The following is a 24791-nucleotide window of genomic DNA, read 5'->3' as shown; positions in this document are numbered from 1 at the left end:
AAACAAACGTTGAAGATCTCCTGTTCGATGGACAAAAGACGAAACAATTTGTAGCTCAATTCTCTCCGGTCCGCTCGAAGAAGTCTCCTGCTTTGGGAGGTTGACGGAGCCTCGAGCGCGTTGGGTGGTTGCGAGCTGGAACAGTGAACCATCCGTGTGGTGCATTGTGCGTCTGTGTCCGCGCGCTCTGTCCGTCCGTCCGCTTGGCAGCGTGTGTACTCAAGCTCCGTGGACATTGTGTGGAGAATAACTTTGGTAGAACCACAAAAATTAGCCTTTTATTAGCGCTAGGTTCAGGTGTTACAATGCAAGTCAAGTGGTGGCGACAGCTCGACGCCCGAGCACACTGCACCGAACAGACAGTGGCTTTTGTTGATTTTAGCCAGGCTTGTTCATTTGATGCCACTCGGAGCTAAAGGCTCACAAAGGGACTCCATTCATCGTTGTATCCAGTAGCTGAACGGTCCTGCGAACCGAAGACATCACAATGGACCCTGCGTTTCTCGTTTCCTCCGTCCAAAAGTAAATAAGTCTCCGTCAAAATTATCGATGAGCGATTGTTTTTCCCCACTTGCTGCGGATTCTCCCTCATCTTCCCTCAATCTGTCCATCATATTGACTAGTAGACCCTCCTTAGACTCGAATGTCTTCGTAGCAGCTTCGTCGCATCAGTCCGGACTCAGGAGGAGGGGAGAGGGCAAGGATCGGGAAGTGTGGAAGGTTCGCACAGGTCTCGGTAGGATTTTTTTCCGACGTCGCCCCCAGGAGTTGTAAAAAGAATCATCCCCAGACTCCGTGTGAGCACTGGTTCCTCGTTGCGAGTTGTGCGGCGCCCTTGCGCGGCCAGAATTAGGGTTGCCGAGTAGGTGCCTGAATATGGATGGACCGACTAGGATCTTCTGATCTTCGACTCTCTTTCAGGTCCGGGAGTATTCCGAAATTTCCATAGGCTGATCGCTCTGTTTCTCACCATCACGAAGTCGCGAGCCTCACAGTCTAAAGCACTTCACCGAGCGATATAACCGCGGGAAGTAGCGGAAACCGGAGTCAATTTTCCGTCCCATGAACCCAAATTTTGCCCTCAGTAATCCGTTTCCGCAAAAAAGCTCCGGATCCGAAATTTCGCGGATGAGCGCAGTAAACTCGATCCGACTCCTGCTCACGGCTCGATAGTCATCGGCATGTTCACTCACAACCGGAAGGGGCCTCCTCCGAACTCCGGCCAAACTCGGATTCGACGATAAAAAGGACTCGCTCGGAGCGACGAAATTTCGCTCGGCTTCGTGCCGACAGCCTGGAGAGGCAGTGAGATGGGGAGCATACGAGGATATCATTCCAAGTTTATTGTCGTCCGCCATTGTATTCACCATATACCTACTGCCGGCTAGACGGTCGATTGCCTGACTTGAATCGTTGTCTTCGAGTGTCATCAATGTACCGGCGTTTCTCCAAGCGATCGCGATTCGGCAAAATCTGAATGTATAGAGAACGATCATTAAAAAGCAATCCCTGGGAGCTTTCCCTCTTGCTGAGGTACCTTGAGGAGTCTCGGCATATCCCTGAAAGAGATGCGAGACCTCGATCAGAGATCCCTATCCTTGTACGGGGAAATAGTTCCTACGTGAAGTGTAGGTTGGCTCAGTGGTTAAATGAGATCGAGATGAACTTCTCGGGTTATTCGAGCAGTCACGCGTCGAAATTACAGCCAAAAACGAAGATGCGGATCCATGTAATCGTAATCCACTATTCCCAGAACCGTGTGAAAACCGGATAAAATTTCTGGAAGCCGTCCAGCGAGCGGGATTTAGGCGCTCGCTATGACGCGAGGATCGTGCGGCTTTTGGCGTAGACAAGGGAAAAAACGGAGCAGCATTTCAGGCGTTAGAAATTAAGAGCGAGAGAAAACTCAACGGGCAGCGAGTAGAGCTCGATACGCATTCGTACGACATGACGGCAAAGTCCGGGATTAAAGAGGAAAAATGGCTCACGGCACGCGGTCCGCCGAACATCTGACGTCGTAACTCGGGAGGCGCGTTTCTGAAAACAACTCCTGTTGGATGGGTCGGCTCTCTGGAGTCTGGAATATATCATGCCCGTGTCCTTCACAGGCCCGAGGCTCATCGATCCCAAGCTCTGTGACAAGTGATGATCGCTCGGGGACATTATCTCGAATTTCCGATCAAGATCTCCGTCTGCGGCGACGACGAGCCGATTCCGACCACGTGCTTCATGCATCGTCGCACGTATGCCCCTCCGATGATGACAGTCTAGGAAAGTGGAGAGGAAGGAAAACGCCGAAAGAAAAGAGAACAGAGGGAGAGCCCGGCGATCGGGAAAGAATTAATGTGCACAAGTTTGTGCGAGCACAAGGCTGGTCTGGAAATTTACGGTGCTCGTAATGATTTGACGAGTACTTTCCTCAACTGTCTAGTAGTTGTTTTCTGGTGCGCATGTCTTTGGAAGACCGAACTCAGTAACCCGTTGAACTTCTCACTGCTAGAGCTCTGTGACAAAGGATACGATGCGACTTACGCTGATCGCTGTACTTCTCCTCGTAGTTGTTCGGGGTGCGGACCCGGAGCAAGCTATCGACGACGATGCATCGGAAGAGACTGTCACCTATAAGGTCTGTTCCCCTCTTATTTCCCGTCGGATCCCACGAGAGTGATTTTTCTGTTGTCCGACAACTTCTTGGGTGGCGTTTCCACGGAGACCGTGGCATCGCGTGGGGAATCATTGCATTGAACTCTTGTTTCCAGTCATTGGTCGATACCGTACAAGGGGTTCTGAATCCTCTGATAGCGAAAGCGTACCCGGTCGTTTCTGATGTCGTCACGAGTCCGGAGTTGTCTTCAATGTGTTCGAGTCGCCTTTTAACCCTGCTGATCGGTGCGCGGAACAATCAAGTCTGGGCGTTCAGGAGTGAGTACCTTCGCGCATGAATTCGTATCCGAATTTCGCCGGCATTTCAAGCTCATGCTGAACGCAATGGCTCCTTACGTGATTTCAGTAATGGCTGCAAACGGATACGTCACCCCCAACGTATTCGAGGGGTCTCTGGGCGCAATGGGCGGTTACTCCCAGTGCGTGAAGACGCGAAATCTCGATGGAAACTTACGAGGCTCGTACTGTACGACTTATCTCACGCTGCCTCGTCACCTAATCGCCGAATTGGAGGGAGATTTCCAGAAGTACGGCTACATGTTGGTGTGTTCCCACAACGAAGGCAGGTCAGGGGGATGTCAGCCGAATTCTTCCCGAAATGCGAGTTCTAAGCGTTGGCCTGATCTGCAGGGACGTCGTCGGCTAGATGCTTTGGACAAAGCCCCGGTCTGGGGCTATACGGGACTGCGTATGGGACTCTGTTTCCTAGACGGTTGCACTGAGGACGAGCTCACATACGTTCTCCGGAGCCGTGAGTATCACGGAACGAAATAGAATCGGCAAGCGTGGATATTTCGAGCGAAATATTCTCCCCAAGTGACGATCGCGATTTCCCGTTTCAGTCCTCGGAGATTTTGGTTTGAACGCCACAGTCGTAAGCTGTGAGACGGGCGAAGCGCGACCTTGGCTCTGGAGACATACTCTGATAACGTAAGCGATCGGAACGGAGCTTGATCGTCGACGATTATTCTGTCGAGTTCCGTGAATAAATTGCTCGATTCCTCGCCGTACCTGATTTCAGAGTTTTCGGAGTGGTATCTTCCCTGCTGGTGTTCACGGGCACGGCGGCTGATTACAAACGCTTGAAAAAACCTGCCGAACTCCCTGTGACGAAGGCCACAGGTACGTTGCGTCTGCAGCCCGAGAGAACCGATGTGGGTGAATCCGGCATCAGAATAACATCGCGCAACTACTAGTCGACGGCTCAGCGCGTATTACATTTTCTGTGAGAACGTGCCCTCGATTCCGTAAAAGACCTCAAGGACGCTGCTCGATCGGGGAGTAGCGCGCTCATATCCTCGGAGCCCAATGAATTCGCGGATTTCGATCTCGATCCGATGGAATTCATTCGCTCCCTGATTTCGTCTCGGGACCTGCCGAAAGTCTGCTGATCACCTTCCAGAGGCCTTCTCTCTTAATAATCCCCGATGTTCACAGATGCACCCGAAAAGAGAATCCTGCCGTCACCTGCTCCTCGTCCGAGCCGGATAACCGAATTCCTGTTGTGTTTTTCCCTAATTAAGAATAGCAGAACGCTTTTTGACATACGTATCCGCGACAAGTCTCTGACGTTCCTCTTCGGAATGAGAGTCTTACTAAGCCTTTGGGTTGTATACGCACACGGCTTCCTACTGAGCAAGTATGATAACGTGGGTGAGTTTCGGGAGCGTTCATCTTCCTCTCGTACAACTACCAGCCCTTCATAGGAAATTTTCGAGAGGAGAACTCAGAGTTTGATCGGCACCGCAGATCCCGGCTTCTCGTTATACGAGATTCAGACTCGACTATCCCACAATCTCGGGCTCGGAAGTTCATATTTGAGCGTATCGTCGTTCTTCTTCATAACGGGTTTTTTGATCGGGTATTCGATCCTCCGCAAAGCTACGAGAATTCAAAAGAAGAATCTTCCGTTTTACTGCTTGCGGCAATATGTTCGACGATATCTGAGGTAAGACGTTGACCACTGTAATCTCGCGCAATCTTGATTCTGATCCTCATCGCATCCTCATTCGCGATTTGACAGCAAATTTCATTTTCAAGACTCACGGTGCCACTGGCTGTAGTATTGATGTGCTTCCTAATGTCCGATCTCGTCACCTACGGAGCTGCGGACAATAAAGCCGATTTCTACAAAAGAGAATTCGACTCGTGTGTTTCGCATTGGCCGAGCATACTCCTACATTACATGAACTTCCTGCCTTGGAAAAATCACGTAAGTTCCCCGACATCCTCTCTCGAAAGCCGCCCTCGCACGTTGGGGTCGAGGAGGAATAAATTCCGAGCCCACATTGTTGCCGGCAACGCTCCATATTTTTCCAGTGCCTAGAGGAAACATGGTACGTCGCCACCGAGATGCAGATTTACGTCTTCGCACTGCCGTTGACATTGGTGCTCCTCAAGTAAGGCTTGAATTCGGAAAACTACGTATTCTCGAACTCATTCGCAAAGGGAACTTCTGTCTGAAGACTCATTCGTCTGCAGATCCAGGAGAGCTTTTTTGTCGATAACCCTATTGGTCGTCCTGTCATCGACCGCGTACACAATGTACGCTACATGGATCGATGATCTTCATCCCGCCTTGTCTTTTGGTTTCCCAAGTCTCAAGTGGGTATCCTGATCGCTAACTACGACCATATCAGTGCAATCAATGCCCCCAATTAGGTGTTGATGTTCACGTCGAACATTCCAGTAAAATACTGCGAACTGCCGAAATTATTTACCACAAGCCGTGGAGCCACGCTCCAACCTACGTAATGGGCATCCTATGCGCTTACTGCGTTGTCCATCACGGCAAACTGCGCCTGAGTTTGGCAAGTGACCGATCCCGATTTTAACCGAGAACTCGGCGAGATCAGTATGGTACGAAAATCGACTTCGTAGGGCGCTCCCGCTGAAGCATGTGCATCTTCCCCAGGTCTCTCAAGCGATCTTATGGTGGTTCTCGATAATGCTGACGATTTCACTCATTCTAATCAACACCGTGTGGAACGGTGCCGAGGACGACAGCAGCATCGCACATCGACGAGCTCTCTACGCGTTCTACGGCTCCTCGTATCGGACGCTATGGGCGATTGCGAAGTTCTGGATGGTTTATGCTTTGGCTACCGGTCGAGGAGGTATGGTAGCATTCTCGCTCCGGAGGCACTCGATCCACGATCCGCGCGGTCGAGCAGCGAATCGGTCATTTCGTGATCCATAAAGATATATTACAGGCATTCTGTTCCGCTTCTACAGTTGGCAAGGATTCCACGTACTGAGCAAACTGTCATACGGGATTTTCCTCTGCCATTATCCGATCCTCCTGATAAGGATCGGAAGAGTGAGCACACCCTACCAATTGGATCTCTTCATCCTGGTGAGTGGGAGCTTATGGAAGCCATGCCGATCAGGATTTGCGAACCTCAACCTTTAGTGAGAAATCCGGAAATTTCTTCCGTGTTTTGCAGATACGCGACGGTCTGGGTCGTTGGGTGCTGGCGATCGCCGCTGCTACGATTCTCCATCTCTTCTACGAATTGCCGGCGGTGAATCTGGAGAGATTCTTCGGGAGACGGAATTCCGGTGCCAGGCCCGTGAACGGACACAGCCACAAGAAAATGGAATCATCATCCGCGCCAGAAAAACCTCTACAGGTCATGGTCGTTAAGACCCCAGACGAATCGAAATTGTGAAGAGATTCTTGGGAGTTCGGCCATTAGTGCGATCTGTCCATTCGTTGTGTTTTTCCCGAATAAACGCATCGGAATTAGAGTTGAGTTCGGCGACGATCCGTCCCGCCACGATTCCGATGACTGCCATGATGATGTCGGCGCACATGAGCTCTTGAACAATGGTTCCGAGATGCGAAGATTGACTCGAGACGAAGCTAACTCACTGTATCTTAAGCATGAAAAAAAACGACCTGTGTCGAGTGACCTTTGAGCGGTCGTCTTCTCGAACTCGATGAGAAACAGAGACCCGGAGGCTGGCATACTGAAGACCTCGTCAAATGTGAATGACCAACTTTGATGGAGTGATCTCGCCTAACGGAACTTAGAGGCCAAACTCTCCAGCGGCTCCAGGAAGGGTGCAGCGTGACTTCGGATCGAGCCATGGTATCTGACCTGTTTTTCAGCATTTCAACCGTCATTCGGGACCCAGCAACCGATCGGCGGTGTCATCGAGTCTGGTCGTGGCTCGACAGCTATGTGTTGATTCAGTGAGTTCTTGGGCTGTCTGGAGACGCGTCCTGCGACTGGAATGCAGAATGCCGGTCGGTTCACCCCACCCGCTCCGGAGCGTCTCACAGCAAAAACGCGTCGAGATCGGCGATAGCACAGGCTACAGGTGGGGAAAGTTGAACTAAAAAGTTCAAAAAAGACGGTGAAGAAAGGATATCCTTATTTATGTATGCGTCGCCTTCATGGGAGAAAGCTCGCGAAGATTTCACCCAAGCGATCGGAATTATTCCAACACTGCATCATTCTACTCCGACAATTTGTTCCGTTCCGCGTGGTGCACTTCTCCTCGATTGAGACGACTAGAATTCTCGATGGAGAGCGGCTAACAGCTCCAGCGAAGAAAATTATCCGACCCTCAGCGAGTCGGACACCATGAATGGGAACTTCACGGCCTCAGCCGACGAAATGTTCTCGGCGTCATCCTCGGTGTGACGTGGTTACGAGAAAGAAAACTAGCTTCCTCGAGAAAAGTCAACAGGAGAGCCATCGACGATCCTTATAGTACGCTCTCGTTTTAGGCCTTTGTTTGAGCTTCCCATAGCCACGAAGACGGCAAACACACACGACGATCCGACCGCTTCCTCTAAAAATCCTATGTCGCTCAAACATTACCTCGGTCAAGTTTTACGAGACCGAGCTACGAATACTCTCAGGGTCGTACGAACGTAGGATTCCATGGTCGAGTCAACGCGGCGGACACCTTCGTGCTAGCCATTGGGCAATTGGCCAATGAGGAGCCGACGCACAACGGGTTGTCCGGGGACGATTTCTTATCGAGCCGAAATCATTACAAAGCTGTCTCCAGCATGAAGACTTTGTCTCTCTCCTATTACTTCATCAGTCATGGCGCTGTTTCTTTCCGAAATTCTGACTCTTCGTCAGGATAGCTCTTGTCGAGCTCGATTCATTGGCTCAAGTCGCCATATAGCAGTCGATTCGAAAACCTCGATGAAATGGATTCTGATCAGCCTCCGGAGTCTCGCCTTGATCTTAACAAAATTGAAGATGGCCGATACAATCGAGGTCTGAATGCGATACACGGAATATTCATTAAATCGATCGATATCGATTGCTTCTGTCAGTCATTCAATGGTATAGCCAAGGTTTTACTGGGACATGTATGGGTTGCTTGGCTTCGCTTGTCTTTTTGAGCCTCCGGACTGACGGCTCCCGCGTGAAAAACAGAATCGCTGCCTTGGAAAATGTTCCTCCTTAACGTGATTGTGGGAGGAAGGGGGACGAGAGCTGCTGACGGAAGGTACTCAATCGGAGGTTTCGAGTGAGTTCGACAGCTCAATCTTGTCTCTTATAGAGAGAGCCATAAGTGATGATTAGGGCCTGGAACTTCAGGCAGAATGCCATAAATGCCAGATTTTGCCTTTTTCGGCTTTTTCGCGAACTTTTGCCTTTTTCACGTTTCGCCCAGGCATTTTGCCTTTTTTGCCCCAATTTCAGGCTCCGGGTAGATGATATCCGGCGCTAGAAGCATTCTCGAAGCTCGAGAGAGCCCGTCCCATTGATTCGGATGTCTGCGTCGTGCAGCGATTCCCGTTCGAGTGACGTGCCGAGCGAACACCTCTTGTTTTCAGCTGGGCGCTCGATAGTGGTTTTATCGAGAAGATTCAGGTGTACGGATTTCCTGCTCTGAAAATCCTTCCCTTTCGAATTGTTCACGGCGTTTCTCTTAAGATAAAGTTGTACGCGATGCCGAAACAGAAGTTGTGTTCGAGAAGGAAGAATGAACTCTATGTGAAAGAGTTTGGAGCAGTAATTTTCATGACCGATGGAATCGTGCTCACCTGCAGGGTGTGTGAGAAAGAGGTGAACACAGAAAATAAATACTTTGTGCAGCAGCACGTTAATTCTGCGATGCATCAAGAACGCATGAGGAGACCCTCAAACGGAGATCAAAATCTGTGTCTCCTGAAGAACTTCCTGGATTTGTCGGAGAAGGAAAGCCATTTCAATATGGATCTATGTCAGATGTTGGTCGAAGCGAACATTCCCCTCTTCAAGCTGCAGAATCTCTCCTTCCGGAGTTTTCTACAGAAGTACTGCAAGAATGAAATCCCCGATCACACAACGCTGCGCAAAACCTACCTCAAGAAACTGTATGACGCGACGCTCCAACGAATTCGCGGAGTGGTAGGTGACAACCGAATTTGGGTGTCAGTGGACGAGACAACTGATGCTAAAGGGCAGTACGTTGTCAACACGATAATTGGCTGTCTGAATCCCGGGGGAACCTTCGGAAGCGTTTCTCATCGGATCAGAAATTGTCGAGCAAACGAACCATGCGACAGTCGCCCAGGCGTTCTTAAACTCTCTGAGCCTTTTGTGGCCCGAGGGAATTCAACATGACCGGGTGCTACTGTTTGTCTCCGATGCAGCTCCGTATATGAAGAAGGCTGGTGTCGGACTAAGAGTTGTTTTCCCGAAAATGATCCATTTGACCTGTATAGTCCACGGAATTCATAGGGTTTGCGAGGAAATCCGGATTCTGTTTCCCGAAGTCGATTCTCTGATCGCGAATGTTAAGAAAGTCTTCCCCAAGGCTCCGTCACGTATCCGAGCCTTTCGAGCCAAAGCGCCGAATTTGGCACTTCCGCCCGAGCCGATAGTGACGCGATGGGGGACATGGTTGTACGCCGCTCTGTATTACGCAACGAACTTCGATACCGTCAGGAGTGTGGTAGAAAATCTGGATAGCAGCGAGGCCGCTACCATTCGGAAGTCGAAAGACTTGTTAGAGCGTCCCGGCTTGAGAAGCCAGCTGACATTCGTAGCCTCGAACTTCGCGAGTGTGCCCGGTGCGATCACGAGCCTTGAGAACTCGAAAAAATCTCTGAGCTCGACAATCGGATGCTTTGAAGAACTTGAGGCGAGAATCAACTCAGCTGAAGGTTTCGTCGCCGAGTCCATCCAGGAGAAGTTCAAAAAAGTGAAGGAGAAGAACCCCGGCTATGAGGAACTGGTCAAAATAAGGGACGCACTACAAGGCAGGAATACAGACGCCGTGATTTCTCATCTTTCGCCGACAGAGATCTCATGTTATAGATATGCGCCTATGGTGAGCGTGGACGTTGAGCGCTCTTTCTCACGATATAAAGCTTTGCTATCGGATCAGAGACATGGTCTCACCATCGAGAACGCAAAATACCACATAATAGCCATGTGCAACCCGCATAATCGAACATAATAAATGCCTTTTTCGGTCGTTTAAAGTGCCTTTTCCGACGATTTTTGATGCCTTTTTGCCTGCCTATTTCCGAGTTTTTACGTGCCTGAAGTTCCAGGCCCTAGTGATGATGATCGATTCATCGGAGCGGGTTATTATACATAGTGCGAAGGCTATCAGATGGTGGGCGCGACCGTTTGGACGCGACCGTTTAGGCGCGGCTGTTTAGGTGCGACCCATTTGGGCGCAGAGCCGTTTGCGCGCGAGCCATTTGGGCGCAGAATTGTTTGCTCGCGGAAGTCTTGGTTGTCCGGTGAACGGCTTACGGTTTATCACCAACTCTCGTCCCAATCGCTCGGTTCCTGTGGAACGACAATCTGGATTACGACTAGACGGAAACGCCGGAAATACTTCCCCGTAGGCTTCCGAGAGCGAATCATGAGTTCTGAGTGGATCCATCTGCGTATGAAGATTATCATGCTCTTGGCGAAGAAAAAAGAAAGCGCTCGATACGAACACGGACGGCATCGGAGGTGCATCCTATTCTTTAACTTAGGGCTTCGAATTCTCCGCTCAAACCATACTATTCGGGATGAGCGAGTATTTAGGCTTAACTATACGTATTGACTTTTGGACGCGCGAGGCCAAGACGTGTCACGTTACTCTGACTCCGGCGATTCAGGGGCAGTCTGCGGTCCGCTGTTCGATGCCTGCATCCGGAAATTCCGTGCCAGCCCACGCAAGTAGTCCACCGTTGTCCTCTGACCGAATTCTCTCACAATTTTGAGAATTCGCCCATCGGCAGAGACGTACTCACTGCGCTTCGGTTCTGGATTGTGACCTGCGACGTATCTAGCATAAATTACATCCCGACTCTGTTGGACTTTCCGGATACCGTCTACGAACTTCCAAAGACTAGGATGATCAACCCCAAACTCGCCCTGCAAACGTCTGTGGGCTGCTTCGGCGAAATTGTTCGTCCGAGCTTCACCGTCCACTGTCTGTTGGTAGACGGACCACATCGCGATGGGGAAGCGAGCGGGGGCGCGGACGATTTCTGCGCCGGGAGCTAATCTCAAACGGCCGATGTAGTTATTTTCGAAATGGTTCAACACGGGCATCAGTTCTTCTGGCAATTCTGGTGCTAGTTCGCCCCTCGCGGTATTGAAGTGTTACGGCGGGACAAATGCGAGAGCCGGGATCATCCGAGCCGACAACGAGAAATCCGGATCTCGGTTGTACCGTTGAATGAGACCAATATCTCTGAGCTTCGCTTTCATGTTTTTGACTAGATGAAAGAGGCACCTGTTGATTTCAGCATTCGGGAAGACACTCCGGAACCCGTTGACTCTCGGCCGGCATTTTTTCTCGGATTGACGTCGAACACATAGTTAGTCCTCGTCGAAAAACCTAGAAAGCGTTGAACGACATCCACAGGAGCCTCGATTGCCCGTCCAACCGTGCCAGGACATCCATTGTGTGATCTTCCACGGATCGGCATGCATCGAAGTCGCTGCGAATTCGATACCTTATACTCGGAATCTAATTTGGAGAAGTCACGGGAATGGATTCCTGAGGATATGCGCATCCGTAGGATGAGAGTTTGGGAATTTGTTGCGCCGACATAATATCTTGTGGAAACTTCGTCAGGGTCTGGAGCTGTCAGTGTCTCCGTCCGGGATATAGGATAAATCATCCATCATCCCAGAGGTTATAAGTGATGATTAGAATCCCTCACAAACCAAATGTGATTGCAGGTAGACATCGCAATTGAGGCTCAATTTATTTTCGAAAACATCTGACGGTATTGAATAGGGGCGCTTCCTCGAATGAAGTTCATGCAAAATATCATGCCAAGCCTGGTTCACCATGAGTTCATGAGGGTCGCCCCAATCCTGAACGAGAACTATGACCCCCTCTCATTTTCATTCATTGCGAACACGCCTCTCGTCGGAAACGAGAGCATTCGCTCCATCTGATAGAAGACTTTTTTCGCCGATCCGATCAACAAACGGTTCTGGCAGCGTTGCAAAAGCTCGAGAGGGAAACGATCAGCATCGCAAATTGGGATGAAGAGGGAAACAATTCGCACTCGAAGAAGGCGAGTCTCATCTCCCTCTTGGACATGTTATCTCTAGAGCTCGGAAGTCCAGGGATTTCGCCATGAATGCCTACTAACCGATGGCGCTCCGGAAGCCACGCAAATCTCTCATCAGACGGCACCGACGAACGATTTGATGCGGCGTTTGCCCCGCCTATCACGCCTGTTTTGCCTATTCTAAGGTATTACAGGGCCTTTTCGCCGGCAATTTTCGGCAATTTTCAGTGCCTGAACTCCCGAGCTCTAGTAATCTCCCTTGCCATACGAATAGCAAATGAATAGCTACCCAGAAGACCAGGGATCTCTACAGTCAAGGAGTCGGACCGCGATTTCGAATCAGGATGCCCCCCAAGCATTTCACAAAACCTCTATTCACGCCCTGTCATTTGAGGCTGTACAGGGAAATGCCAATAAATCGCCTTCGGTAAGCGTGCCGGGGGTCATCATCCGATACAGGTATAGACTGACACTTTGCGCCTAGAATCTGCAGCTACATGGAAACAGCTATGAATTCCTACTTTAGCAGCTCCTCGAGCTCAGACAGAGTTAAGTCACTACGGTTATCGCACATAATCGATAACGTCTCATTCGAGTCTGGATTGAGGAATGGATGTATGCAGCGAGGAAATCCGCTGGCACAACCCAAAAAGAAGAAAGACACTCGCCGTCATCCGCGGTTTTCTCTGCTCTGAGTGGAGGATTGCGCGGAATCGGCGTCGCTGCCGAGTTCGAGTGTTCCCACAAGATGGAGCCGGAAAGCTTGCTGAACGGCGCTGTATTCTCGCATGATGACACCAGCGCGCTCGGCCGGAGCACGAAATCCCGCCAACTCTCCCGCCAAGGAAGCGCGGATATTCTCTCAGCCGCGTGTGATCATTGAGCTGTTTGTGCTTCGACGTGAGAGTTTTCAAGAGAAATCTCGAGCACTCGGAGCCTTGGCTCCACGCTAGCGTCCCCACCCGAGCCTTGGCTTCGATTTTCGCGTATTTCCTGCAACTTCTTCCAATCGAGAGCCACGAAGACGCGTGACCCACTCTCAGATGATTCGATTGCACGCCACCCTATTCGGCTCCCGTCTCGCCCCGATTGAAGATTCATAAGCGCCTGGAGCGGGCAGGGTTGCTCCTCGGATCTTCCAGGACGGTAGCGATAGAAACCATGAACGAGAACTTCAACCAAGCAGCATACGATTCCGGCGACTGAGGTCAATATTAGGAAATTGATCGGGACTCCGTGTCCTTGCCCTCCTGTGGATTGCTGCTCGGCTCTGAAGAGGGCGATCCGTTTCAGGATATCTTCGTTCGCTTCACTTTTTCTGCTGCAGCAACCGTATTTTTCTTCAATCGTTTTTTTCATCGACCTTGAATCTTCTTCTATTGATTTATCAAACGGCGCTCGGAGAATGTCGGATGTCAGCATTAGTAAAGCATACTCGTTCCATTCGGAATTATCCGCGTAAGAAGCGATGACCCTCACGGGCTTCGAGGCCCCCAGGTTCGGGAATCTTACGATGCCGAAGAGTTTGGGGAACAGAGTCCACGTGCGATCATCTCTCTGCAGCGGGATGCGATACATGTTATCGAAGCCGAAGAAATTGCGAATCCGTTCGAGGTCGATTCCTGTACCGCACACGATCAGTGTCGTCGGGGGAAGATCTTCTTGGGCGGTAGGCTCTAGGAACATTCTCCAGAACGTGGACGGCGGCTTGACTCTATAATTCCGTGATTCGACTTTGTAAGTAGATGACGAGCAACCTCGGAGACGAGCAACCCGCATTCCGCTTGGTACACTGATCGTTGAGGTCATGTCATCCACCAGAATCAAAGTGAAGAACATGTTCGCCAGGACCCACATGAAGAGCGCGATCGCGACTCGACGTTTCATTTTTCGAGAACCTTGAGCTGATGTTTCCAGGCCGCATAGTAGAGCCATGAACGAATCGATGAATGATGCGTCGCTCAGCAGCCAAATCGATGATCCGAGAAAAAACATGATGGCCAAGTTTGATTCATTCAGCACATGCCCTCGTATTCCGGATGCGACAGGATACTTTTCGAAACCGGCCGAGACAAGGCCATTGTCCACCACATACGGTATTCTAGCAGGGACTTTCGGCAGAAAGTCATAGATTGCGAAATGATAAGATTCATTGACGCAGGGCTCGAGATCGCTATGAACGGGGAGGAGAGCATATCCGGCGAACGGTTCACGGAACTCCATGTCCCGGAGGGTTTGTGACTTTGACGGTAGATGGGGACACGCTTTTCTCGTATCGCTCTGACTCCAGTACGCGATGCACGCATTGAACGGCATCGCCCAGTGGGTGTTTTCAATATTCATTTTGAAGCCGAACGGAAGCTTCACGGCTGATTTCCGGATGCAGACGGTGCTGACAGGAGTTGTTGCGCCGAGCGGAACATTCAGCATGATTGTTCTTTGAAGTCGTCTGGAGAATGCTCCAGCTGGGTCGCGATGGCCAAATCCACTAATTCGGGGGCTCGGGTCATCACGACCAAGAGGTCGGTCGCGTTTCTTCTTCGAGGGAGTTTCGAATACATGTGCACCAAGCTCGTTATGCGTCGATCCACGTTTTGAATACCTGAATAATTGTAGCAGACGAAAACTACTCTCTGCATTGGTCGAATCCTTACGTCGTGAGAGAAACTGTCGTCCAGAACGAAGCTCTTGAAGTCTCTGGTCAGGAGCAGGTGCGTCGAGGTCTTGAACCAGCTCCTGAGATTGCACTCCACAAGTTCGATTAGGAGCCTACTTCCCCCTTTGACCATATCGACCTCGCTCATTATGTCGGCCACAAACCCTTCTTCGATCACCGTCGCTTCATACCTCGTTTCGAAAGCTCCGTAGAGGCTTTCCTCCTCAATCTCCGCGTCTAGAATATCCTGCTTCGGACCCTCGCGAATGAAATACAGCTGGGCCAGAGCGATCGCTGTGAGACAGCACAGGCCGGCCCCGAAGTACCTCTTTCTGCGCCGAAGTAGCCTGAGGATCTCCATTTCATAACGAAAGGACCCCGCGGAGTCCCGTCATCCGAGGATTGAAGCTTGACTTCAGGCAGCCTGAGGACTCCGGGACAGTTCTACAGTCATGGAAACGACGGAATTCTCTCTGAAAAATTGATCAGAAGAATCGATGAAACTTCTCCGTAGCTGCGTGGATGGAAAATTCTCTGGATCGAACGCGGCGAAATGGGAATATCGGACCGGAATCGATCTTGTCTATCGAGACACGTCGCATCGATTGCCATATCATGGAGGATATCTCGTGGAAGAGCTTTGTTAGAGCTCTTCATTCGACGCAGGTGGGCGTCCTCTCTTTTTTGCACGGCTTCGAGTGTCAGCCAACACGGCAACGGTTACCCGATGACTGATGAGTTGATGAGATGAGCATAACACGGATATCGGGCATCGTTGCCCAGAATGTTTATCCAGGGTGGGAATACCCTTTCTGCCTGAGACACGACCGACCGCAAAGCCTTGTAATGCCCCACCGGAAAACGACAAGTATCGGCCAAGTCACGAAGTACTAGCATCGGAGAGCTTGATAATTTATTGACGCTTCGATGACGGATTGAGTACACTAGGAGAAGTCGACGCGACGGAAAGAGCAGATCGTTTCTGCAATTCATTGAATGATCATGATCCATATGATGCGGCTATACTGATATCAGGCTTGTCTTGAGGCGACCTTAACTCTCGGGGTGTCTTTCGGGACATGCAGAAACATCTGCCCGGGCTGTCTCTCCATTTCAGCCTGATATTCCAGAGAAGGATCGTACACCCCGTCGTCGGCGGGTTCCAGACGCACTGACCGTAGAATGGCCGCCATGAAAATTGTCAGCTGATAGATGGCGAATCGTTTCCCAACGCAGTTTTCGGGCCCCTCACCGAAACTTATGATTCTTGAGTCTTCTCGCCGCCCCCCAAATACCTCTTCGGCTTGGATAACGACGGCTCGTGGAAACGTTCCGGATCCTTATTGACAGTACACGTCGGGACGTGAATGGTTATACCCTTGTCTAGAGAAACCCCGGCTATCGTACATGGCTCACTCGTCACTCGGTCGGTGACGAAGTCCATTGGATACAGCCTCAAGGTTGCCCACATCGCAGCCCCGAGATATTTCATCGTGTGATAGTCTTCGAATGTCACGTTGTCGGGATCCGAGATGTTCTAAATGACATCCCGGTGAGCCTTCTCCTGCATTTATGGATGTGTGGCGAAGAGGTACATGGCGAAAGTTAGCGCATAGGCTGAAGTCTCGGAGCCAGTTACCAAAGAAATAGTCATTTGGGAGATGAGTAAGTCGTCTCTGAGTTTTGGGTTCGCTTTCTGACTCTCCAGCCAGGAATCGAGGAAGTCCAACTCTTCCGGATTCCTGATCTGCTCCCGACGCTTTTCGAGCAGCGATCTCGAGAACTGGTGGAAGTAGTTGTCAATTTCTTCCGGCGGATACTCGACGAAAGGCAGGTATTTCAGAATACTCGGGAATGCCATAATCAGATTGAATCCCAAGCTGCCGTTGAAGAAGCCGGTGAAGCTCTCGAGGAATTTGTTATTCGGATCATCGAACGCATCGATGTCCAAGCTGAAGGTCACGGCTGCTATTGGGTTCATGACTGCAGCGTGCGAGTAATGAGCCGTGGATATCTCTTCATTGGTGTCCGCAAGTTCCTCCAAGTTCGATGTGAGGAGGTTCGCCGGTCGTTCGAACTGATCTCTCATGAGTCTCAGTTTCGATCCCGTCATGACGTTCCTGCTAAGAGGCCGGACCAGTTTCCATTCCTTGTACCTCACTGCGGGAACGTCGTGATTTCAAAGTTTCGAACCGGTTTCCTGCGTCATCGTTCAAGCGTGGGCTTTCGAGAAGCTACTCGAGAGGGCTTCTTTGATCCCCTCTCGAGAGCTGACCCGCAGAACAGGACTCAGACCCGAACACGTACCGTATACGCTTCCATATTTCTTGTTGTATTCTTCGATCGAATTGAAGATGTCCACCCGGCCCTCGCAGAAGAGGAAATAGTAGAGATAGCTGCCGTACGATTCGTAGGGTATACCCTTATTCCTCCAGTATGTAGTTCAGTCGGAGCTTTCTCATGATGCTTACAATAAATCAGAGGCGCAGAAATGGAATGTTCAAAAAAAATCGCGAACCGGTTGCGGTATGTACGGGCCTAATTCTCGGGAGGGGTGTTCCGTGTCAACTCGTCAACGGTGATGATAAGACTTGTCTGTCACAAGTGCGGATGACTTTGTTTATGCTCGATTTCTTTCTTCTTTCTTTCGCCTGAGAACGATCGTTGGCCTTCGCCGTTCGCCGACCGAGGAACTCCCCTCCGGACTGCTTTGCACGGGGAAACATAGGCGTCCCAAAGGTGATATGTCCGATTCATATATTTCGCGTAGCACGGAATTTCGTCCAGCGAGACGCAACAAAGTTTTCTAGTCGGGTCGAGCAAATCGAGTCACTCTCGTGGCCCTAAATTCTGGTGGAAATTTTCAGACCGAGACGGGACGAAAGAATCTGCACGAGCCGCGACCGGAGCACGCAACCAAACGGAATTCAAGCGAACAATGAGTTGAAGAAGAGTCCTTGGCTGCGACGAAGGCTTCGGTTCGCATCCGCCAAATCTCAGCTCCAATTTATGGCCCACGGGTCAAGCAGCGATTTTGCTCATTGTTGTGAGCTAATGGTGCTGCGGCTGCAAATCTCCGTTTTGTCAATGGTTTAGGAAGAGTATATCTAAGGCGTCCTCTTCTCGGTCTTCGAGAGCACTGCAGCGCGACCGGAGGACTACGACAGACTGAGAAGCCGGTCTTACTAATATTATTCTTAGGATTATATATTGAACTCCGATTGAACTATTCAACGAGCGGGCAGAGGAGAACGCAAGAATAGAACGAGGAGCTAGAAGCTAATCTAATAGGATTATCCAGAATGGAGTGCTGCGACTGCCCTTAGGTGGTCTCGATTGCGTGAGAGGATCTCCAGGTCCCGCTGACCGGAGACTCCACGGGGTTTGTTTAGTATCCGGTGTTCGTTTCTCACTGGACTCCTCCGAACCATTGAACGACCGACCGACCGATCGGCCGACCAAGCGTACGAACGAGGGAGCCCGCTCCTGATGCTCGAGCCAAAACATCATTCACCTCCAAATCTGTGTACTGGCCAGTCTACGAGAACGAGTTTTTGCTGTAAGTTAATATGAAACGAATCTTAGGTTTTCTATCGATCCCATATCCCATGGATTGGGCGAGCCCTCGGCCGTGGGCGAACCGCTCCCAGTGCGGACCTGAGGCATCAAGAGCACTGAATTCGTTCAGATACTAATCGAATTCGTGATACATGTAACCAGAGACCGCCCGAACGGCCGCTTGATTGCATGCAAATCGTCAATGCAGAGGAGGCGAAGGAATGCGGACGGAACTCGCGGCTCGGGTCTCTCTTCAACGCAGAGTGATCTTCCTACACGAGTTTCAGTATGCGTCGTTGATCATAGATCACGAGAGTGCTCCAGACGACGGCGAGTTCGCTGTATGATCAGAAAACTCGCCGACCGATTTTCCCTCGTTCTGAGCAACTTGAAGCTTGAAGAAGTAGCTACTCAGCATTAATTGAAGTTGCAACGTCTCAAGAGGCAATAGAGTCCAAGCAGGCCGAGCCTCCAGTGAGGAGTTTTACAGGTCGCTGACTTCTTTACATCTTGTGCTCCCCGTCTGGGACTTCGGTACCCGATGAGTTGCGACCTTCTGAGATGGGAGTATCCGGGACATGAGTTCGTGGCGTCAATCGAATTTCCAGTCGAAGACGCCGGGGGAGTCGGAAGCTGCTGACGGAATTCCTCGGCGCCAAACAGCTCCCAGTCCACTCATTCTGTCGAGAATGAACTCAGGAATGAAGAGCATTCTTCGCCGTCTAGTCGCTGCACGCCCCCTCTCGAGTTGGAGTTGGTCTTCTTCCTCGGCAGGCGGAATCGACCGGGCGTGAGGCTCGTAATGGGACAAAGCATCTCTCTCTCTCGAGAAGTTCGCGTAAGAAAGCCAATGATCGAAAATGCAGCTGGGTGACTATGAGATATACAAAACTGATTTGAGAACGGGGCCAGTTGTCGAACAATGGAAGAGTTATGCCTCGCAAAAAGTCTATTTAAGTCGATGCTCCTAGTCTAACGGCAGCATCACACCACGGACAAAGAGCAAGTGTGAGCAAATAGTGTGATGAGATCACTGCGGACCACCTCGGAGATTTCTCAGGCTGGCTTTTATCATGTAGATTCTGACTTTGAATTTCAATGGGACGTAGTATGGTAGCCAGAGATGGCACGTATTCCGTAGGTCACTAACGACGAGCCCTTCGCAGCAATTTGAGATTTTCTTGTCCTGTCGAAGAGATTCCGAGAGGATTTTCACTCAATCGCCGATAGTGGAACGAGACCGTTCGTTCGATCAGAACCTCGGATTCGAATCATAGTCCGACGATGCGCTGCTTCCGGATTTACCATCGGGTTCCAAAGAAGCGGAACGCTCGGAGTATAGATTCGATTTGAGAGTGTCAGAGCGGTGTTGATGCCGGGTTTGTCATTGAATTTCTCTCGCGACCGAGTGCCCGCGCAATTGTCCCCCACCAGCAACGAGCTCTCTCAAGTACTACAAACCAATAGCGATAAGCTATCGTCCCTCTGTCCCTCGGCGATAAGCACAGGTGTGATGTACATGTCAGTGTGTGGGGACCCGGAGCTCCGAGGCGAGCCCAAGCGCTCGTAGAAACTCTCCCTCGTAGAGTTCTCGCTCTTCAAACGCTCGTTTTTATCCTCTGAAACAATCGATTGCCACAAGACGCATCGCCAGAGGACTTGCGAGGGAGACTTTTTGAGGTTTGTTTCGTCCAATAGACTCGGTGTCCGCAGGAGTTTGTGAGGTTTTCCGCTCGAATTGAATCGACGATAATCGAGTTAAGGGGTTTAAAGTAAAGTAAAGCGAGTTCGGGGCTTACCGAATGCTATAAATTGGAATCTTCGAGAAATTTCGAATAATTTTCCTCTTACGGAGCCCTCATCGTCCTGGCACTCCGAGGAGACCTTGAAAGAAGAGATTCCGCCGGAGTCCGCTCTCCGTCAGACTCTAGCAGATAGCGGTCTTCGACTAGCGAAGTGTTCGGAATTGACGACAGTGAACATGAACAAGTATTCTCGTTCGCTCGTTCCTACTCGACGGGGTCCCGAGCAGACCCGGGGACCCGATGGGGAGCGGTGTAATCACTCTCTCACTAAAACACCATTCCATTCATCTACTCGGTCGTGCAGGCCAAATTACCACCACCACCGCCACCACCAGCGGCACCACCATCTATGGCACACCGGCTCTGTTGTCCCAACATTGTTCGCGGTAGCGTTGCGAGTTGACTCATTCGGTACCGCTTGCAATTGCCGATAGCACGATGAGCTGTAACAAATTCGAGTCCCTGGGCTTCAAGAGAAGGAAGGAGCGAATACAACGCAGAGCGTCAACTTTCGGAGTTTCAGAACTATTTTGAATTCGGAATGCAGGAGGAAAGTGGTTTGCTGCAGCCATGCTGCTAGGGATTTCCGAGAATCGAAAGAGTAGGTGGGACTGTCGAAAAACAGCATCAAAAATCGTGAGGTGCTGAAGTCTCTCTGATTTGAGGACCGTTGGTTTTCTCAGCGATGTCGATTAGAGCCTGTCAGGGCCGATGGAGCCGAGACAATGAAGACCAATCTGCGGAACTCGTGTGCACGGTGAAATTTCTTGGAAAACCCATTTGACAAATCCGAGCGCTGGACTTGAGATCTTAGAGCTGAGTCATTATCGCTCATTCTCGACGACCTAATGCGCCTGAGGAGCGCGCGGATTGCCGGAATCAGGCGAAAATCTGCTTCTCTATATCGTAGTTGAGGTCAGTAGTTCTTTGTCTGGCCGCAATGCATTTCACTCGCTCCTCTGTCGTCGACCCAAACTGAATCCGAACATTGCTGCTGTACCCCAGCGCGTGAGCACTTGCTTCTCATTTGCAACAATTCAGTCAACCCCTAGTCGAGTGGTAGGTGGTGCCCGCCGAGCTCAGCTTGAGCAGGAACAATACCACTGAGGAAGAGTGCATAAATTCATATCTGCATATTGCGTTGCAAAGAGTTTCCGAGCGAATTCGAATAATCGCTCGCGGCTCGGAGCCTCTCGATGAAGCGCATTCGGGAAAACGCCAGCGCCATTGAACATCGCACCGTATTTACGCAGTCGAGACAACCTCATCGCTCTCGCCATGTCGCTGCTTCTCCCGATTCCAATCGAGCTCAAGTTCGAAGTACTCTCCATACCTGTCGGGACAGACTTCGCGAAGATTCATTTCTCGTACATATAATACCCCATCAGCCTACCCACATCGTCGTGTCTCCGCTCTCGCGTGTTTTAATCGAATTAGGCTCCCACAAATCCGCGGACCCTGATCACCGTTCTCCTTGGTTCGTTTCTCCTGTCACCACCTTGTTCCTCGTCTAGTAGCTTCTTTGTACCATCTAGGATTAGGCGCAGGTGCCCACAATGCGCTGAACGCTTGTCATGAACATTTCGCATCGGATCGGGGAGCTTGTTAAGCCGCCGCCGCCATCTCCTCCGCAAAGACTCTCTGACAAGTTGGACTGCATTAGCAACCATCGATTTGAGGTGCTCTGCGGATTCGAGCTCGAGCTCCAAGGACGACGCGGGGACAAAATTTCAGGAACGTTCAGCCATCCCGGTGAGATCGACCGCCTCTTCCTGCCAAACCTGGATATATTCTGAAAGCATTAATTTGACGAGAGATCGTACTCCTCCCTTGCTGAAAAATTTCCCGTCGTCGAGTTTGCCTCACGCAGACCGAATCGTCGCGGGCAGCGGAAACCTGTGTGATAATGCTGTGAAGCTTCTGACGCCTGTCAAAGGCAATCAGCTTGTCGATTCGATCCAGCGGTTCGATGGCGCGATCTGAAAATTTTGCAACAAATTCTTCGAAAATCGAACCCTTTACGAGAATTTTCACAGCGACTCTGAAGTGGCGGCCGAAGAGGCTTCACAACCCGTCTGTGTTCCTTTGTCGGTATGGTTTTTTTTTCATCCAAAAACAAACAGTGCGTGCGCGCCCGCTTCCAGCAGCGACTTCGCGGCGAGAACTCCACTGGTTCAGAGACAGATTTGTTTGGTGAGGGCGAAAATTGAAACTTTTTTTGCCCTGATTTCATCCACGCCAGGTCCACCGCCGCCGCTCGCACCGCTGGCCGCCTATTCGAGTGTCGAATTCAAATGGGAGATCGGCGTCGATTTCGATACTTTTTGCTCCAGTGGTCGCCTGAGCCGGCAACGTTGATGATGGTGGTCGGAACGCGAGTATTCGACATCCCACCGGCTGATCGGACAAACTGACGCAGAGAGCCAACTGCAAGCTTCACGAGGGACTGGCATTATTGCAGAGCGCATTCAGCAATACATCAATCGGATTCGAACATGGGATGGATTTCGTTTTTTGGCTCGAGACTTCGGTCGGAGCTTCCTCTCGCTGAGGGGCTTTGTGTCCCGATGCGTCGGGCCGAGTGCCTGGCTTACGGTACGAATGTGTTTATGTGACGAATTTTTGTTTTCAACTGCCGAAGACCATCGGGCCAAATCAATAAAGGGGTCCATGTGTTCACCTATTCACATTTGGACAACAACGCTAAGAGCGGCATTCCGAATGTTTTTGTCCACCTCCCAAAGTCCGAACTTCACCTGTCGACTTTGGCGCGAGGAACATCCTAGCTCCAAGAATCAAGACGGCCACCATTCTCGAGAATTCTCATCCAGGGAAACGCCGAGCGCTGGAATCCACCACGAGCGCTATCGAGGCATCGTGGAGTGTCTCTTGTCGAATCTCGTTCAACGCTCTGGAGTGGTCGTATCAAGCCGACGAGCCAGCGCACCATCGAGCGAACAGGCGGACGAGCAGGCAAGCAAGCCAATAGAATTTCACCCCTTCGTCTGTAAAGCCATTGTTTCCTGTCTCAACCTCGTATACCCTTAGACTGAGCGGCTGTTCGAGCGATCGTCTGCCCGCTCGCTCGCTCGATCGCCCGCCCGTCATTCACCTTCTATGTTGCCAGGCTGTAGGTTGCTGATGGCGCTTAATTCTTATCGTCGAGAGTTCTAATCAACTCCCCCCTTGTAACAGTATCCTTTCATCCCACTCCCCAAGTGTTCACTACTAAACAGCCCGTACCACCTGCAGGATGAACTGTCATTTCGGATCTCAAAGGATAAAGAAACGAAAATCCAAGGACTCTCTATACTTGAAACTGCCTAAAGCCGTCGCTTCGAGCACGCCCGAGCCTTTTTCGTTCCAAACACATGCTGGAGAGTTTCAGGTCTAAGGCTGTTTCCTAATTTTGGATGGATTCGACTTCGAGCCCCCCCCCCCTCCGATTTCGGTAGTTTTGAACTCCTGATACGGTACCTCGCTTCCAGCCTCATTCTGAGTGTTCTAGATTCTCGAAAATTAAGGGTTAGGGACACAGTCGGTCGATGCAGAGGTCCGCGTTCTTTTTTTTTGGAGGACGGGCGAATTTTCACTATGATATGCGGCTGAAAAGTCTCATCGACCGTGAAGCTACTCGGATCTCAAAGAATTCAGTGGTGAAGATTGCCTATCGATGGGAAATTCTGATGACGATGACCCTTCGCGGAAGTTGAAATCGTTCCCTGCGCTCAGTCAATGTCTTGACTTCGGATACATTCCCAATTTGTCATCGCGCTGTGCCTCGCAGAGTGGATCAAGTAATCAGGAGCACCTCATCATTAGCCCTATAATTGAATGAGCGGTCCTTTCACCAGAACACCCCATGAACCAACCCGGAGTTCGAAATCGAGTTAGCGACTGCGCGAGCAGCAACAGTTGAGAGAATTTCCTTCGCTCTCGTGGTGTGAAATTCTCAGTTTGGACAACATTCGAGAACCAACGCTGAGGAAAAAGATACCGGGACTGGGATTCTCTGTTGGAGAAGCATCGGAGCTCACCCTCCGTCCTCCTCGCTCCGGGTTGGGACGCTCTTTCGAAAAGTCAGGTGATCGTCTTCAATTTGTCCTGTGCGCTCCGGAAGGTTTCCTTATACATTGAGAATCGAGACGGATGCATCGGTGATGTCCCTGCATCATTAGCGAGCAGTCCTGCTACTCTAGGGTCCAGCCTTGCGGGCTCGTATGCTTCGCGTGATTTAAACTTGAGCGGATTTCGCAAACGCAAAGGCGAGCATGGAGGGCCTCCACAAAACGGATCCGAAAACTCAAGGACGTCTCCCCTCTGAGTCGACCGCTCCGATCGACTTCCACTTGGAGAGCACACTAGAAGAATGGAATACGATCTGCTCGCGGGCAGCGGAGAAGGACGCGGAGCTCGGATCCAATCCAGACCAAGTCCCAACCCCCTGCACGGGTCTGAACACGCTCAAGAGAATGAAAATTCGGGAAGAGGAATCTCCGCTCGAGATTTTTTGTGGAGGAGATCTGAAAAACAAATCAGTCGGACCATTCGAGACACTTGCCGCCGCAACGAGAGTCCAGGCACGGCTGCAGTCGGCTTGAAAACTTGAAAA

At 50.8% G+C, this 24791-nt stretch overlaps 2 protein-coding genes and 1 pseudogene across 2 annotated transcripts; 2 read left to right on the top strand and 1 right to left on the bottom strand.

The window, feature by feature from the left end:
• The first annotated feature begins 2342 nt into the window (after positions 1–2342).
• Positions 2343–6335, top strand: LOC100908786 (O-acyltransferase like protein). Its single transcript, XM_003743324.1, has 16 exons — positions 2343–2444; positions 2559–2626; positions 2760–2922; positions 3011–3207; positions 3295–3415; positions 3507–3594; positions 3686–3786; positions 4102–4317; positions 4414–4612; positions 4705–4876; positions 4984–5063; positions 5146–5268; positions 5354–5474; positions 5579–5780; positions 5877–6019; positions 6111–6335. Exons 3-16 carry the CDS (start codon positions 2856–2858, stop codon positions 6333–6335), a joined length of 2055 nt encoding a protein of 684 aa, XP_003743372.1. The 5' UTR covers positions 2343–2444; positions 2559–2626; positions 2760–2855.
• Positions 6336–8588: 2253 nt separating this feature from the next.
• Positions 8589–10083, top strand: LOC100908645 (uncharacterized; annotated as a pseudogene).
• Positions 10084–16074: 5991 nt separating this feature from the next.
• Positions 16075–19895, bottom strand: LOC100908507 (cytochrome P450 3A40-like). The gene is made up of 4 exons (XM_003743323.2): positions 19836–19895; positions 17124–17238; positions 16456–16976; positions 16075–16353 (listed from the first exon to the last, which is right to left on the bottom strand). Exons 1-4 carry the CDS (start codon positions 19893–19895, stop codon positions 16075–16077), a joined length of 975 nt encoding a protein of 324 aa, XP_003743371.2.
• Between the last annotated feature and the right edge of the window lie 4896 nt (positions 19896–24791).

The sequence above is a fragment of the Galendromus occidentalis genome, unplaced genomic scaffold, assembly GCF_000255335.2.
Source record: "Galendromus occidentalis unplaced genomic scaffold, Mocc_1.1 scf7180000077442, whole genome shotgun sequence".
In the NCBI taxonomy this organism is placed as follows: domain Eukaryota; kingdom Metazoa; phylum Arthropoda; class Arachnida; order Mesostigmata; family Phytoseiidae; genus Galendromus; species Galendromus occidentalis.
Note: the sequence above shows the minus strand (reverse complement) of the source record. Positions and strands in the feature narration are given on the sequence as shown.